General features: G+C 44.5%; 1 protein-coding gene across 1 annotated transcript in view; it reads right to left on the reverse strand.

Annotated features, from left to right (window-relative positions):
- pde10a (phosphodiesterase 10A) overlaps positions 1-11,660 on the reverse strand; it is a 43,905-nt gene extending 32,245 nt beyond the window's left edge. The window contains exon 1 of the mRNA XM_067236723.1: positions 11,597-11,660. Coding sequence (XP_067092824.1) covers positions 11,597-11,660 — 64 coding nt within the window. The remainder of the gene's footprint in view (positions 1-11,596) is intronic.
- Between the last annotated feature and the right edge of the window lie 1,637 nt (positions 11,661-13,297).

The raw sequence follows: 13,297 nt of genomic DNA on the forward strand, positions 1-13,297 counted from the left end.
CTGGTGCTAATCCTGGTCCTGGTGCTAGTCTTGGTCCTGGTCCTGGTGCTGGTCCTGGTGCTAGTCCTGGTCCCGGTGCTGGCCCTGGCCCTAGTCCTGGTCCTGGTCCTGGTGCTGGTCCTGGTGCTAGTCCTGGTCCTGGTGCTGGTCCTGGTGCTGGTCCTGGTGCTGGTCCTGGTGCTAGTCCTGGTCCTGGTGCTGGTCCTGGCCCTGGCCCTAGTCCTAGTCCTGGTGCTAGTCCTGGTCCTGGTCTTGGTGCTGGTCCTGGTGCTAGTCCTGGTCCTGGTGCTAGTCTTGGTCCTGGTCCTGGTCCTGGTGCTGGTCCTGGTGCTAGTCCTGGTCCTAGTGCTGGTTCTGGTTCTGGTCCTGGTCCTGGTGCTGGTCCTGGCCCTGGTCCTGAAGCTGGTCTAGTCTTAGGGAGTGTTCACACCAGCCTTTTTTAGTCAGGTTGAACCGAACCCTGGAGCGTTTACCCCGTTAATGTGGTTCATTTGGGGTGGTGTGAACGCCTGAGTCGAACTCTGGTGCGGAACAACCTCTCTCTGGTCCCCTCAACAGGCTGGTCACTGTCAAGTGAACTCTGGAGCGGTTCATTTCTGGTGTGAACACCATTCGAACCAATCACAGGAAGCGTACCATTTTATGGGTTTCAAAAGTTTTCGTTTTCTGTTTTGGTGACTGCATTGTCATGAAGCATAAAATGAGGTCCAGGGGCCTTATTCAAATATGGGTAGAAGAAACTTTTCGCAGCTATTAGAGAAGGTGCATAAGAACACAGAAGGGTTCAAAATATTCAATGGAGAATGGTTTCCAGCAGTAGGCTATTATGTAAAACTGAATACCTGCAGTCTTACGATGACGTTTGTATTCACGGTCCCTTATTGTCTATTAGTATGCGTTCCATATTACTGTAACGTCACATGACCCGACGGTGCTCCATGATGTAGACCTCCAATATCCAGGTAGACATTGTGCAGGGTTTGTTGTACATTTACCAGCCAATTGTATGACCAACGACAAGTTTAACCACGTGACTTTTTTTTTAAACTTCTGGACCATTAGAGTTTTGCATTTGTGAACGCAAACCAAACCGATTGTAAAACTGACAAAATGTATCATCCTCGCATTGATTCGATTTCGGAAACGGACCCTCAGGTGTGAAATCAATGAATTGATGTGAGGTTCTGATCATAAAACGTATATTACTTTCTCTCTTCTGTTCTCTTCTCTCTCCATCAATGTTGACTTCAAGGTAGAAGCCATCAGCTGACGTTGTCCAGGCTCTTTATTGGATTCTCTTTCCCTCTCTTCTCTCTCTTTCCCTCTCTTCTCTCTCTTTCCCTCTCTTCTCTCTCTTTCCCTCTCTTCTCTCTCTTTCCCTCTTGTCCTCCCATCTTTTTCTCCCTCCAGAACTACAGTCTAAAGAACATCCTTTTGTTCTCCACCAGGTATCCAACACCCAAAAATGTCATTGAAATGATAAAGAGTATATATGTAATGTACTGTCCACGCAGGCTGACTGGCTGTGCAAGAACGGTGTGTCAACTTGTCTATAATAAAGGCCATTTGACAGGCAGACAGACAGACTGGCAGAGTGACAGAGAGACAGACATGCTGACAGACAGACATGCTGACAGACAGACAGGCTGGCAGATGGACAGACAGAAAGTCTGGCAGACAGACAGACAGAAAGTCTGGCAAACAGACAGAAAGTCTGGCAGACAGACAGAAAGTCTGGCAAACAGACAGAAAGTCTGGCAGACAGACAGAAAGTCTGGCAGACAGACAGAAAGTCTGGCAGACAGACAGAAAGTCTGGCAGATGGACAGACAGAAAGTCTGGCAGACAGACATGTCTGGGGTTCTTATGTTACAGTAAACCCAGACCTACCCTCAGGCAGTGAGTTAGTGTTTGGAAACGGTCGTCTTGACGATGAGTGGCCACACCCTCGATTACTGGAGGTCACCTTGCATGTCTCCCGCTGACGTCACTCACTCTGGAACAATTAGAACAGAGCCCAGAGGCCAAAAAGGTAAAAGAAGTCCCTGAGGCCAGCTACTATTCAGTACCACCACCACCTGACATTGCCAAATACAGAGACATTAACATTGAAACGTCAGACAGAGTGGCCAACTCTGACTCGCTCTCAGGCCTGATTCAGCCTATCACTGGCCCTCTGGACCACTATGCCCTGTGACAGCCTGTCACTGACCCTCTGGACCACTATGCCCTGTGACAGCCGGTCACTGACCCTCTGGACCACTATGCCCTGTGACAGCCTGGTCACTGACCCTCTGGACCACTATGCCCTCTGACAGCCTGTCACTGACCCTCTGGACCGCTATGCCCTGTGACAGCCGGTCACTGACCCTCTGGACCACTATGCCCTGTGACAGCCGGTCACTGACCCTCTGGACCACTATGCCCTGTGACAGCCTGTCACTGGCCCTCTGGACCACTATGCCCTGTGACAGCCGGTCACTGACCCTCTGGACCACTATGCCCTCTGACAGCCTGTCACTGACCCTCTGGACCACTATGCCCTGTGACAGCCTGGTCACTGACCCTCTGGACCACTATGCCCTGTGACAGCCGGTCACTGACCCTCTGGACCACTATGCCCTGTGACAGCCGGTCACTGACCCTCTGGACCACTATGCCCTGTGACAGCCGGTCACTGACCCTCTGGACCACTATGCCCTGTGACAGCCGGTCACTGACCCTCTGGACCACTATGCCCTGTGACAGCCGGTCACTGGCCCTCTGGACCACTATGCCCTGTGACAGCCGGTCACTGACCCTCTGGACCACTATGCCCTGTGACAGCCTGTCACTGACCCTCTGGACCACTATGCCACTATGACTAGAGAGAGAGAGAGAGAGAGAGAGAGAGAGAGAGAGAGAGAGAGAGAGAGAGAGAGAGAGAGAGAGAGAGAGAGAGAGAGAGAGAGAGAGAGAGAGAGAGAGAGAGAGAGAGAGAGAGAGAGAGAGAGAGAGTGAGCATTATTAATTCCAGAATACTGACCTTTCTCAATTAACATAAAACCTTTAACAAAAGCCAAATTGGATTATTTGGTAAATACAGAACAACTGACCACAGTTGTTCTGTATTTACCCTTGACACCTTAATCAAAAGACACCAAACAAAGAAAGGACAAGTATTTGCCTGTTTCATAGACTTTAAGAAAGCCTTTGATTCAATTTGGCATGAGGGAATGTTCTTTTGAGGCAAAGTTTACGACATTACCAACACAATATACAAAGAAAATAAATTTTGTGTAAGAATTGACAACCGGAGAACAGCATTCTTCAGCCAAGGCAGAATGGTTAAACAAGTTGCAGTATGAGCCCAACTTTAACATATATAAATGAATTAGCCACTGAATGAATTAGTGCTTGAAGGGTCTACAGCCCAGGACTACCCCTAGAAGGCAAAGAAATCAAGTTCCTTATGTTTGCCGATATCAGGAACAGGGATTAAAACAAGGCACATATTGTAAGGAATGGGCACTGTCAGTGAACACGGAAAAAACGAATTTAATGATTTTTCAGAAACTCCCAAGCGAGTCTGTACCAATTAACCCTAGGAGAGACTCTCAATCACACCTCATCTTACCCTTGCTTGGTTCTGAATATAAGCTCCTAAGGGCGATTTGACAAAGCTGTTAAAACGCTAGCAGACAAAGAGACTAAGAGCATTCTATGCAATTAAGAAATCTATATGTAAATATAAACTTTCCCTCAGAATTTGGACTGTAAAATTGGACTCAATCCTAAAACCAATCATGCTCTATGACAGTGAAATGTGGGATCCCTTTACACTTCCCATAGCATGTGGGACAAAAGTCCAACTGAAATGTTACATTTTCAATTTTGTAAGACTGTACTTGGCCTACCCAGAATGCCCCAAACCTTGCAAGAAGAACAGAAATCGGAAGAGTCCCACACAAGGCCTTTTTAAACAAACAGAGGAACACAGAGATTGACCCCGTAGAACAATAAAACATCAAATTCATACGGGTGATATATTCATTAACAAAACTCAGACATCTTGATTATAATAATAATCATAATGAATATAATACCTATTGGAAAAATGAAATCAAGTTACATCACAAATTTGAATGTTACCGAATTTTGAATAGAGAAATTGAATTAGCTGAACATCTTAAATGTAAAAACTTCAAGAAAATAAATATCTTAACAATGTACAGAGTCAGTGCCGATACCCTGGCAATAGAGAAAGGTCGCCAGAAAGACACGGTTGGCTTAAGAACAAAGGAAGTGCAGACACTGTAGTTCAGATGAAATTCAAAATGAAAAAACATTTTCTCCTACAATGCCCAAAATACGAAAATGCTAGAACATGTTTCTTGCCACAATTTGATTCTAAAATTACAGGGTTTGATCAATTAACTTTAGATGAAAAGACATGCATAGTTTTGGGGCGAAAATGTAGCAACAGTGGAGCTGGCATTGTATTTGACTTGAATAGCTTGAGAGAGGCAGAGTCTCACGTTGTACCAGGTTGTTGAGGTAGTAATGTTATCTTATGTGTTGTATATTACTTGTAATGTGCATGTAATATCTGTATGTATTTCATAATTATTACGTTTTCTTTATACACATATATTGGTTTTCTTTCTTGTTGTAATTAATTGTAGTTATTATTACTATTATTTATCTTTATTTTAACAAATGTAAAAGTATCATCATTTTGATATGTTCAATCTTGTATGGCTTTGGCAACAATGCTCACTCATTCATAAATATGAAATAAAGCATTATTGAATTGAATTGAGAGAGAGAGACAGAGAGAGGGGCAGACAGAGACAGAGAGAGACAGAGAGAGACAGAGAGAGGGACAGAGAGACACATAGAGAGGGACAGAGAGAGAGAGAAAGAGACAGAGAGAGGGACAGAGAGAGAGAGACAGAGAGAGGGACAGAGAGAGACAGAGAGAGAGACAGAGAGAGGGACAGAGAGAGGGACAGAGAGAGAGAGACAGAGAGAGGGACAGAGAGAGACAGAGAGAGGGACAGAGAGAGACAGACAGAGGGACAGAGAGACAGAGAGGGACAGAGAGAGACAGACAGAGGGACAGAGAGAGACAGACAGAGGGACAGAGAGAGACAGACAGAGGGACAGAGAGAGAGACAGAGAGAGGGACAGAGAGAGACAGACAGAGGGACAGAGAGAGACAGACAGAGGGACAGAGAGAGACAGAGAGAGGGACAGAGAGAGGGACAGAGAGAGAAAGACAGAGAGAGGGACAGAGAGAGACAGACAGAGGGACAGAGAGAGACAGAGAGAGGGACAGAGAGAGGGACAGAGAGAGACAGACAGAGGGACAGAGAGAGACAGAGAGAGGGACAGAGAGAGGGACAGAGAGAGACAGAGAGAGGGACAGAGAGAGACAGACAGAGGGACAGAGAGAGGGACAGAGAGAGACAGAGAGGGAGCACTAGTCCTCCGGGGAGAAGGTTAATAACCTGGAAGTATTTAGTTCCGCCTTCCTCCCTATCCCTTCACTCCCACACGTCTTCTTTTCTCTCTCTCTCTCTCTCTCTCTCTCTCTCTCTCTCTCTCTCTCTCTCTCTCTCTCTCTCTCTCTCTCTCTCTCTCTCTCTCTCTCTCTCTCCTGTCTCCCTCCATCCTTTTCTTTCTTTCTTTCTCTCTCTCCCTGCCTCCCTTTTCCCCCCATTCTCTTCCCCCGGTGTAGCCTCTACCCGTCTGGAAAACTAGACACCCACACACACACATCCAACACACACACACAGAATCATCGTCAAATCATCGTTTTGACTGATGCCAAGTACAATACCTCATTGTGTCAGACGGCTGAAGGCTGTCACAGGGCACAGAAAAGTAAACATGTCTACACGTCTACAGCAAGGCATTACACACAATCTAATAAATACAACCATTCACACTCCACGCCCCATGAACACACACACAGCAAGTCCTTTAAGTCAATATTTCAGATTCAGAATTTTCTTGTTTGTTATCCATACTTGAGGTGGATTGGTAATGACAGAGGGATGGAGACTTCAATGTTCCACTCTCCAGATCAAATATGTGATGTCAGTCAGAGGGCAGAGGTTAGGGGTCAGGTTCAAGAAATCATGCTTAAGACCAACCAATTGAAGTCATCACAACACGGAAAGTCGGATTTCATGGGACCAGCGCTTTCTCGTCACCTATAGCAACAGAAGCTAAGGTTTTGTTACAGAACCTTAGCTAAAAGTTAGCTATAAGCGAATGTTAGCTAATCAACCTTAACATGAGTGAGAGAGTTGGTAGGTGTGAGTGTGGGCACAATAAGCAGAGGTAGAAATATAATGTATTGATTTTTTATAACAGAAATAATGGGGTCTAGTGAACCACACACACAGGACAACAGAACAATGAACAGCATCAAACAAATAAAACTATTAAAACAGCCTACCTATGCTGCCTACCGGACTCTAATCTAGCTAGAAAATACAATGGGTACAGCCCGTTCCTAAGCTAGCATGTCTGACAGAGGTTAGCTACGTGTTAGCGTGTATGACAGAGCTTAGCTATGTGTTAGCATGTATGACAGAACGTAGCTATGTGTTATCGTGTATGACAGAGCTTAGCTATGTGTTAGCGTGTATGACATAGGTTAGCTACCTGTTAGCGTGTATGACAGAGGTTAGCTACATGTTAGCATGTACGACAGAGGTTAGCTACGTGTTAGCATGTATGACAGAGGTTAGCTATGTGTTAGCATGTATGACAGAGCTTAGCTACGTGTTAGCATGTATGACAGAGGTTAGCTATGTGTTATCGTGTATGACAGAGCTTAGCTACGTGTTAGCATGTATAACAGAGTTTAGCTACGTATTAGCATGTATAACAGAGCTTAGCTACGTGTTAGCATGTATTTTATGACAGAGGTTAACTACGTGTTAGCGTGTATGACAGAGCTTAGCTACATGTTAGCATGTATGACAGAAGTTAGCTACGTGTTAGCGTGTATGACAGAGCTTAGCTATGTGTTAGCGTGTCAGCCCTTGGGAAGCTTACCCATTCCAAAGCCACTGTGGCAAATAACCAAAAATAAAATGTATTGCTACAACTTGCATGGAACAAGAAGCAGCAACTGGTTAATAAAAGCAAACGTAATACAATTAATGGATCTAGCACAAAAAGTTGACAAAGACATGTAAAATACAAAACAGGTGGACTGCTGAACACAAAGACAGGAGGAGAGGTATAGGACTGCTGAACACAAAGACAGGAGGAGAGGTATAGGACTGCTGAACACAAAGACAGGAGGAGAGGTATAGGACTGCTGAACACAAAGACAGGAGGAGAGGTATAGGACTGCTGAACACAAAGACAGGAGGAGAGGTATAGGACTGCTGAACACAAAGACAGGAGGAGAGGTATAGGACTGCTGAACACAAAGACAGGAGGAGAGGTATAGGACTGCTGAACACAAAGACAGGAGGAGAGGTATAGGACTGCTGAACACAAAGACAGGAGGAGAGGTATAGGACTGCTGAACACAAAGACAGGAGGAGAGGTATAGGACTGCTGAACACAAAGACAGGAGGAGAGGTATAGGACTTGGACACGTCCATGATTGGCCGGATCAACTTGACAAACAGGATGATTGAACCATTAGCAGCTGTACACTGCTGAAAAATGAATGAGATATTTGGGGGAAGGGTGTGTATGGTTACACACACATATTTACATTTACATTTAGTCATTTAGCAGACGCTCTTATCCAGAGCGACTTACAGTAAGTACAGGGACATTCCCCCGAGGCAAGTAGAGTAAAGTGCCTTGCCCAAGGACACAATGTCATTTGGCACGGCCTGAAATCAAACTGGCTACCTTCAGATAGCCCGATTCCCTAACCACTCAGCCACCTGACTCGGTTAAGGACTCACGCACACACACTTACACCCACACACACACACACCCACACATACACATTTACATTTAGTCATTTAGCAGACGCTCTTATCCAGAGCGACTTACAGTAAGTACAGGGACATTCCCCCGAGGCAAGTAGGGTGAAGTGCCTTGCCCAAGGACACAACGTCAGTTGGCATGACCGGCAATCGAACTGGCAACCTTCGGATTACTAGCCCGATTCCCTCACCGCTCAGCCACCTGACTTCCCATACACACACATAAACACACACTGATAGAAAAATAAATTATATGGTAGCGTCTGTCTAAGTTTTAAAGTAACCAATTGTTTATCTTTGGTTCTATCTTAAAGTAGATTCTGGAAGGTAATTGTATCACAACAGAGGACCCATGTTTTGCCTGGTATACCGTCGTTTTGAGGCCCAGTGGTCACAATACAAACTACAATCATGGTAGCAACTTACCAACTTGAAACTGGGCATAAACTTGGGGCTTGTAATTTTATGTCTTACTGTAAGTTTACTGTCTGCAACTTTGAGACTCTCATGATTCTTCCCATTGTCATGTTCCTCTGGGGTTCCTCAGTATCACAAGGAAAACACTTTAAAGAGAGAGTAACATTATAAGAAATACTATATACTAAAAAGAAATACTAAAAAGAAAAAGTATCGTTATTCAGAATAGTTTCTAGGCCAAAAGATGAATGAAAAAGATGTAGCCTAGAGGTTTACAGGTCTGAGCACGAAGAGTCTGGAATTATGGTGATGCTACTGACATCTGTACCCCCCTAACCAGACTGACATAGAGAGATGGGAAGAGAGAGACAGACAGAAAGAGATGAAGAGAATGATTGAGAGAAGGAGAGGGATAGATTAAGAGGGATAGAGAGAGAAAGAACAGGAGGGAGTGAGTGAGAGGAGGAGAGAGAGGGAAAGATTGAGAGGGAGGGAAAGAGAGAGAAAGAGAGTAGGAGGGAGAAGGGGAGAGAAAAAGAGAGAGGGAGACGAAGACACACACCCACATGGCGAGCAAACACTCCTGCACAAACATACAAGTTCACACTTCACGCACACGCACACACACACACACAAACACAGTGTAAGTAAACACTGTTGTTCAACACACACACACACACACTCAAACAGTGATTTCCATGGAAATGTAATTTGCATGACTTCCGTCTCCTGTCCAGGTCTTCCATGTAAAGGCTACAAGGCTATAAACAGCAGTCTGAGATGGAGATAAGACATGAGCTGATAGTCTGGGAACTCACACAAGGATAGCTCCAGCTGAACACACACACACACACACACACACACACACAAGGATAGATACAGCTAAGCATGCACACAGTAGGCAAGCTATGATGACACACACACTGTCATAAGTATAGCTAAACATACACAACTAGGCTAGTCGTGGATAATAACACATAAAAGATACTTGTAACAGACAGACACACAGCCACACATCTAACCTCTCCTCATCCTCTCTTCTCTTCGCCCCCTTCTTTCCTCCCCAATGCACTACCTGTCCCCTCCTTAATCATCTCTTCTCCCCTCCTCTTTCTCCAGTCTCTTCTCTCCTCTCATCTTCTGCTCTCTGTTATCCCCTCCCCTCTCTTCATCCCTCTCTTCTCTTCATCCCTCTCCTCCTGTCTCTTCTCTCCTCTCCTCTTTCCTCCATCACTGCCAACAAAACAAAGTACAGTAATTGGGATCTTCTCACTGTAAATAGTCAGACATTGAATGAATTGACTTTTTAAATACCTTATTTGTCTTGGGAAAAGCCACTACATTAATTACATGGTTTTTCACAAGACAGGAAGTGCCTGGCATCCTGACTTCCTCTCTGGCAGTGATGCCTTCTTCATTGAGTTAAGCACTTCCTCAACCATCAATTGATTTTGAGAATGCCTGTCAACAATCTTGTGTGTGTATGTGTTTGTGTAACTGTGTTTGTGTGTGTATATGTGTGTGTTTGCTGTCAGAGCAGAGAGAAGTCATGCTGCTCTGCAGGACGGAGGGAAGGACAGCAGAATATAAACACTCTACCCCCTTTCTTTCCACTCTCCTTGTCTCCTCTCCCCTCGCCTCTTTTTCTCTTCAACACTGTCCCATCCTCTTTTCCCCCCTTCTCTCCTCCCCAGTCATCTCCTCTCCTCCCCCTGTCCTCTTACCTCTCCCGTCCTATCAAACACTGAGTACAAATGATCATCTGCCAATAATAAAAACAGCCTATGTTTAGACCACCCGAGTGTCCATCCAACCACTCTGATCTGCGATGCAGGGGGAAATAAATGATGAGATATTGACATTGGTGACACATTTATCAGACTTGTTCAATAATTTACTGAGAGATGCAGTTAATCACAAAGAGTGATAGGCAGAGGTGTGTTAGGATTATCCTAAATGTGCTCAGAATAATCGACTGATTCTAATAAGAGCAGGACTTTGAGTGCCATCTAAAATGTTGAGGATGAAAACTGTACAGTCACTCAAGCAGACCTTTCCACACCGAGTAACACGTTATTTAGTTATAATATACAGAGGGAGGTCAACAAGTATAAGGCTTGTTATAGTAAAAGTTTTTACAAAAAAATCTGAACTTGTTGTTTTGAATGTTGTTGTGTTCTTTATTTTAATTTTATTTTTTGCTGCTTTTAATGTCTTATGTACCTCTGTACGGTGTCTTTGAGTGCCAAGAAAGGCACCTTTAAATAAAATGTATTATTATTATTAAAAAGTCAACATTAAATTCTGATATCTTTGAAGCCATTGTCTTACTCCAGTGTAGTAACTCGATAACTTGTCACAATAAAACAATTTAATATTTCAGTTTGTTCAACACTTCTGCACCCACCAAACCAAGTATTTCTGAAACGTATTGAAATGTGTAATCACTATAGCCTATAGTTATCATAACGCGTAGTTAGCAATATGCAACCTCCTATAGGTTACTATCTATCAATAGGTTACTATAGGTCACTCGCAAAACAGACGCCTAAACCGTAAGACTCAGCCTATGGGATTCTGAGCGAATATCACAGTGCCAAAAAATAAACCGATCTACTGTGCGAGCTACCCAAGAGAGTGGCTATGACTCTCCGCTGTCCGGTGTCAACTTATCGCTGATAGCTCGTCGACCCCGAGCAAAGAATTAACGCGCAATGCAGTCTAGACTCGTTTTTGCCGCTTCTCAAAAGCATGTAGCCTACGGGACACAGCTCCAAGGTAGGCTACCGAATCACACGATTCTTCCCAAGAAGTCCAATCGTTCTTTTAGGTTTCCGAAAAGTAGGTTCAGGGCTAACGATCAATACACACGGTCAGTCAAGTTCATTCCGTTCGACACTAGTTAAATCCCTGATGTCCCCACCCTTCTTATCCGAGGTCCGCTATCAATTTGCTACCCGGAATCTAGAATCATACAAACAGATCTCCATTTAAAATTGCTTACAACAAATGTATTGTTTTTACTATAATTGCTGTTTCAACAAGTGTTGAAAAATACTTTAGCATGCATGTAGCTTATTCAAGCCATAAAGCGAAAACAAAAGCAAAGTAAGGGTAAACTTTATACGATGGGATTCATTTGGGTAAAAGTGGTAAAGAGAAGATCAATGAAAAGCCTACCGCATGATCATATCAGATCGGAGAAGGTATGAATTAAAAGTACCTACTTGCACCCAGAAAACAGTCCGTTAACCTTCTGAAACAGCTTGTTGAAGGCGGACCATCTTCCATGTCTGGTAGTGAACGCAAGGATGGAGAAGTACTGAGAGACGCACGCCCCTGCGGAGGTCGGCTGTTAGGCAGCCCCGCTTCTAAGAATCCCGCGGAAAGAATTCCTCCAGAAATGCGCTGGGATGCTTCCTACCGGCCCGTGCCTCTCAAGCGTTGGGATGCCGTAAGTATCACGGGAAAGGGGAGAGAGATCTGCCCCCACCGCTCTCCGAGGTGTAGACTTAGGTCCGCCTCTTCGGCGTGGCAGCTCTGTGAATGCGGAGGAGAGGAAGAGGAGGAGGAGGAGGAGGAGGAGGAGGAGGAGGAGGGAGACAGCGCGAGGCGGTAGGAGGGCGGAGAGAGGGACAGTGAGAAGCAGGGCAATGAATGCGCACGGTTCTTGTGTGCGACGTAGCCAAGTTCCCGGCCGCTGCTCCCGGGTGTTGCTAGTTCTAAGCCTCCCTAGACAACCGGCTGTGAACACAAACCGACTTTGGGTTTGCGGCTCTAGCTCGAACAGCTACGGTCGAGAGGGAACGGGGGCGGGGGGGAGGCGGGGGGTCGGTTGTGTTCCACAGAGGCGAGACGACTGGGGAGTTTCACGAGCATAAACAGAGGAATAGAAGGGGTTTCGAATGGGAGGCAAGGAGGACTGTGTCCTGATGCGAGTCTCATCTTTATATTAGATTTTCGTCTTAAGAATCGGAAGCATTTGTATGATTCTACGCTCGTCTTTGCTTTTACCCCCCATAAATGTGGTGCGACAGCAGCCTCAGCTCAGCCGCCGGACTATACACCCAGTCCTCTGTGTTTCAGCCGCGAAAATAAATGGTCTTGTTACAGATTACTATAATGGATCTGCCCAGCTCTGCCAAGAACAGTGTCTGTCGTGGTGTATACAAAAACAAAGGCTCCACTTGATTTCTAGATTTTATGTCAAGACCCATGGTATATAGTGTTAAAGCTTTACTAAATAAGAAAAAGACCTGCATCAATGTTGTACCAAAACCAGCAGTCATATGCATAAGGTGTGTGTGTTTACGGGGTAGGCTATTTTATAATTTTAAACTAAAACCAGCACCTACGGTGTGCAACTGTCTTGCATAGGATAAACGGATCGTGCATGTTGCAGTCTAATGCTAATTCATTTTAAACAAGTTCTTATTAGCCTGTAACTATTAGACTATAAAATCACACACATTTTTCAGACTGCAAATATAATAGAGCATCATAATGTAGCAGACTGACCCACTGAAATTACAACTGTTTAAAATTTATATTGTGAATTCTCGCAATTTACTAGCAACTAATAAGCCTATTTGAAAACAAATCGAGCATATACACCAATACAAATATGAACAAGCATATAACCAAATATTTTGGGCCTAAATGTTTACTGGTTTTCATCGTGTAAGCGCAAAATGCAAGGCATTTTTCTTCCAACATCTTTTTTAACGTTACATGTAATTACGTTATGTAGCCTAATACAAACATAAGACACTTATTTTTTTATAAAACATCTCTTCAGTGACACTATTGTAAACAGTATCCCACTTCCGCGGGTTAAGCCATTTCTAATGCTAATTTTCTGGTTTCTGTTCCTGCGCCTTTTTTTGCTTGGAGGTTTATTCAAAGGATTTCCTGAATCATTTTGACGT

Source organism: Osmerus mordax, chromosome 5 (assembly GCF_038355195.1).
Source record: "Osmerus mordax isolate fOsmMor3 chromosome 5, fOsmMor3.pri, whole genome shotgun sequence".
NCBI lineage: Eukaryota > Metazoa > Chordata > Actinopteri > Osmeriformes > Osmeridae > Osmerus > Osmerus mordax.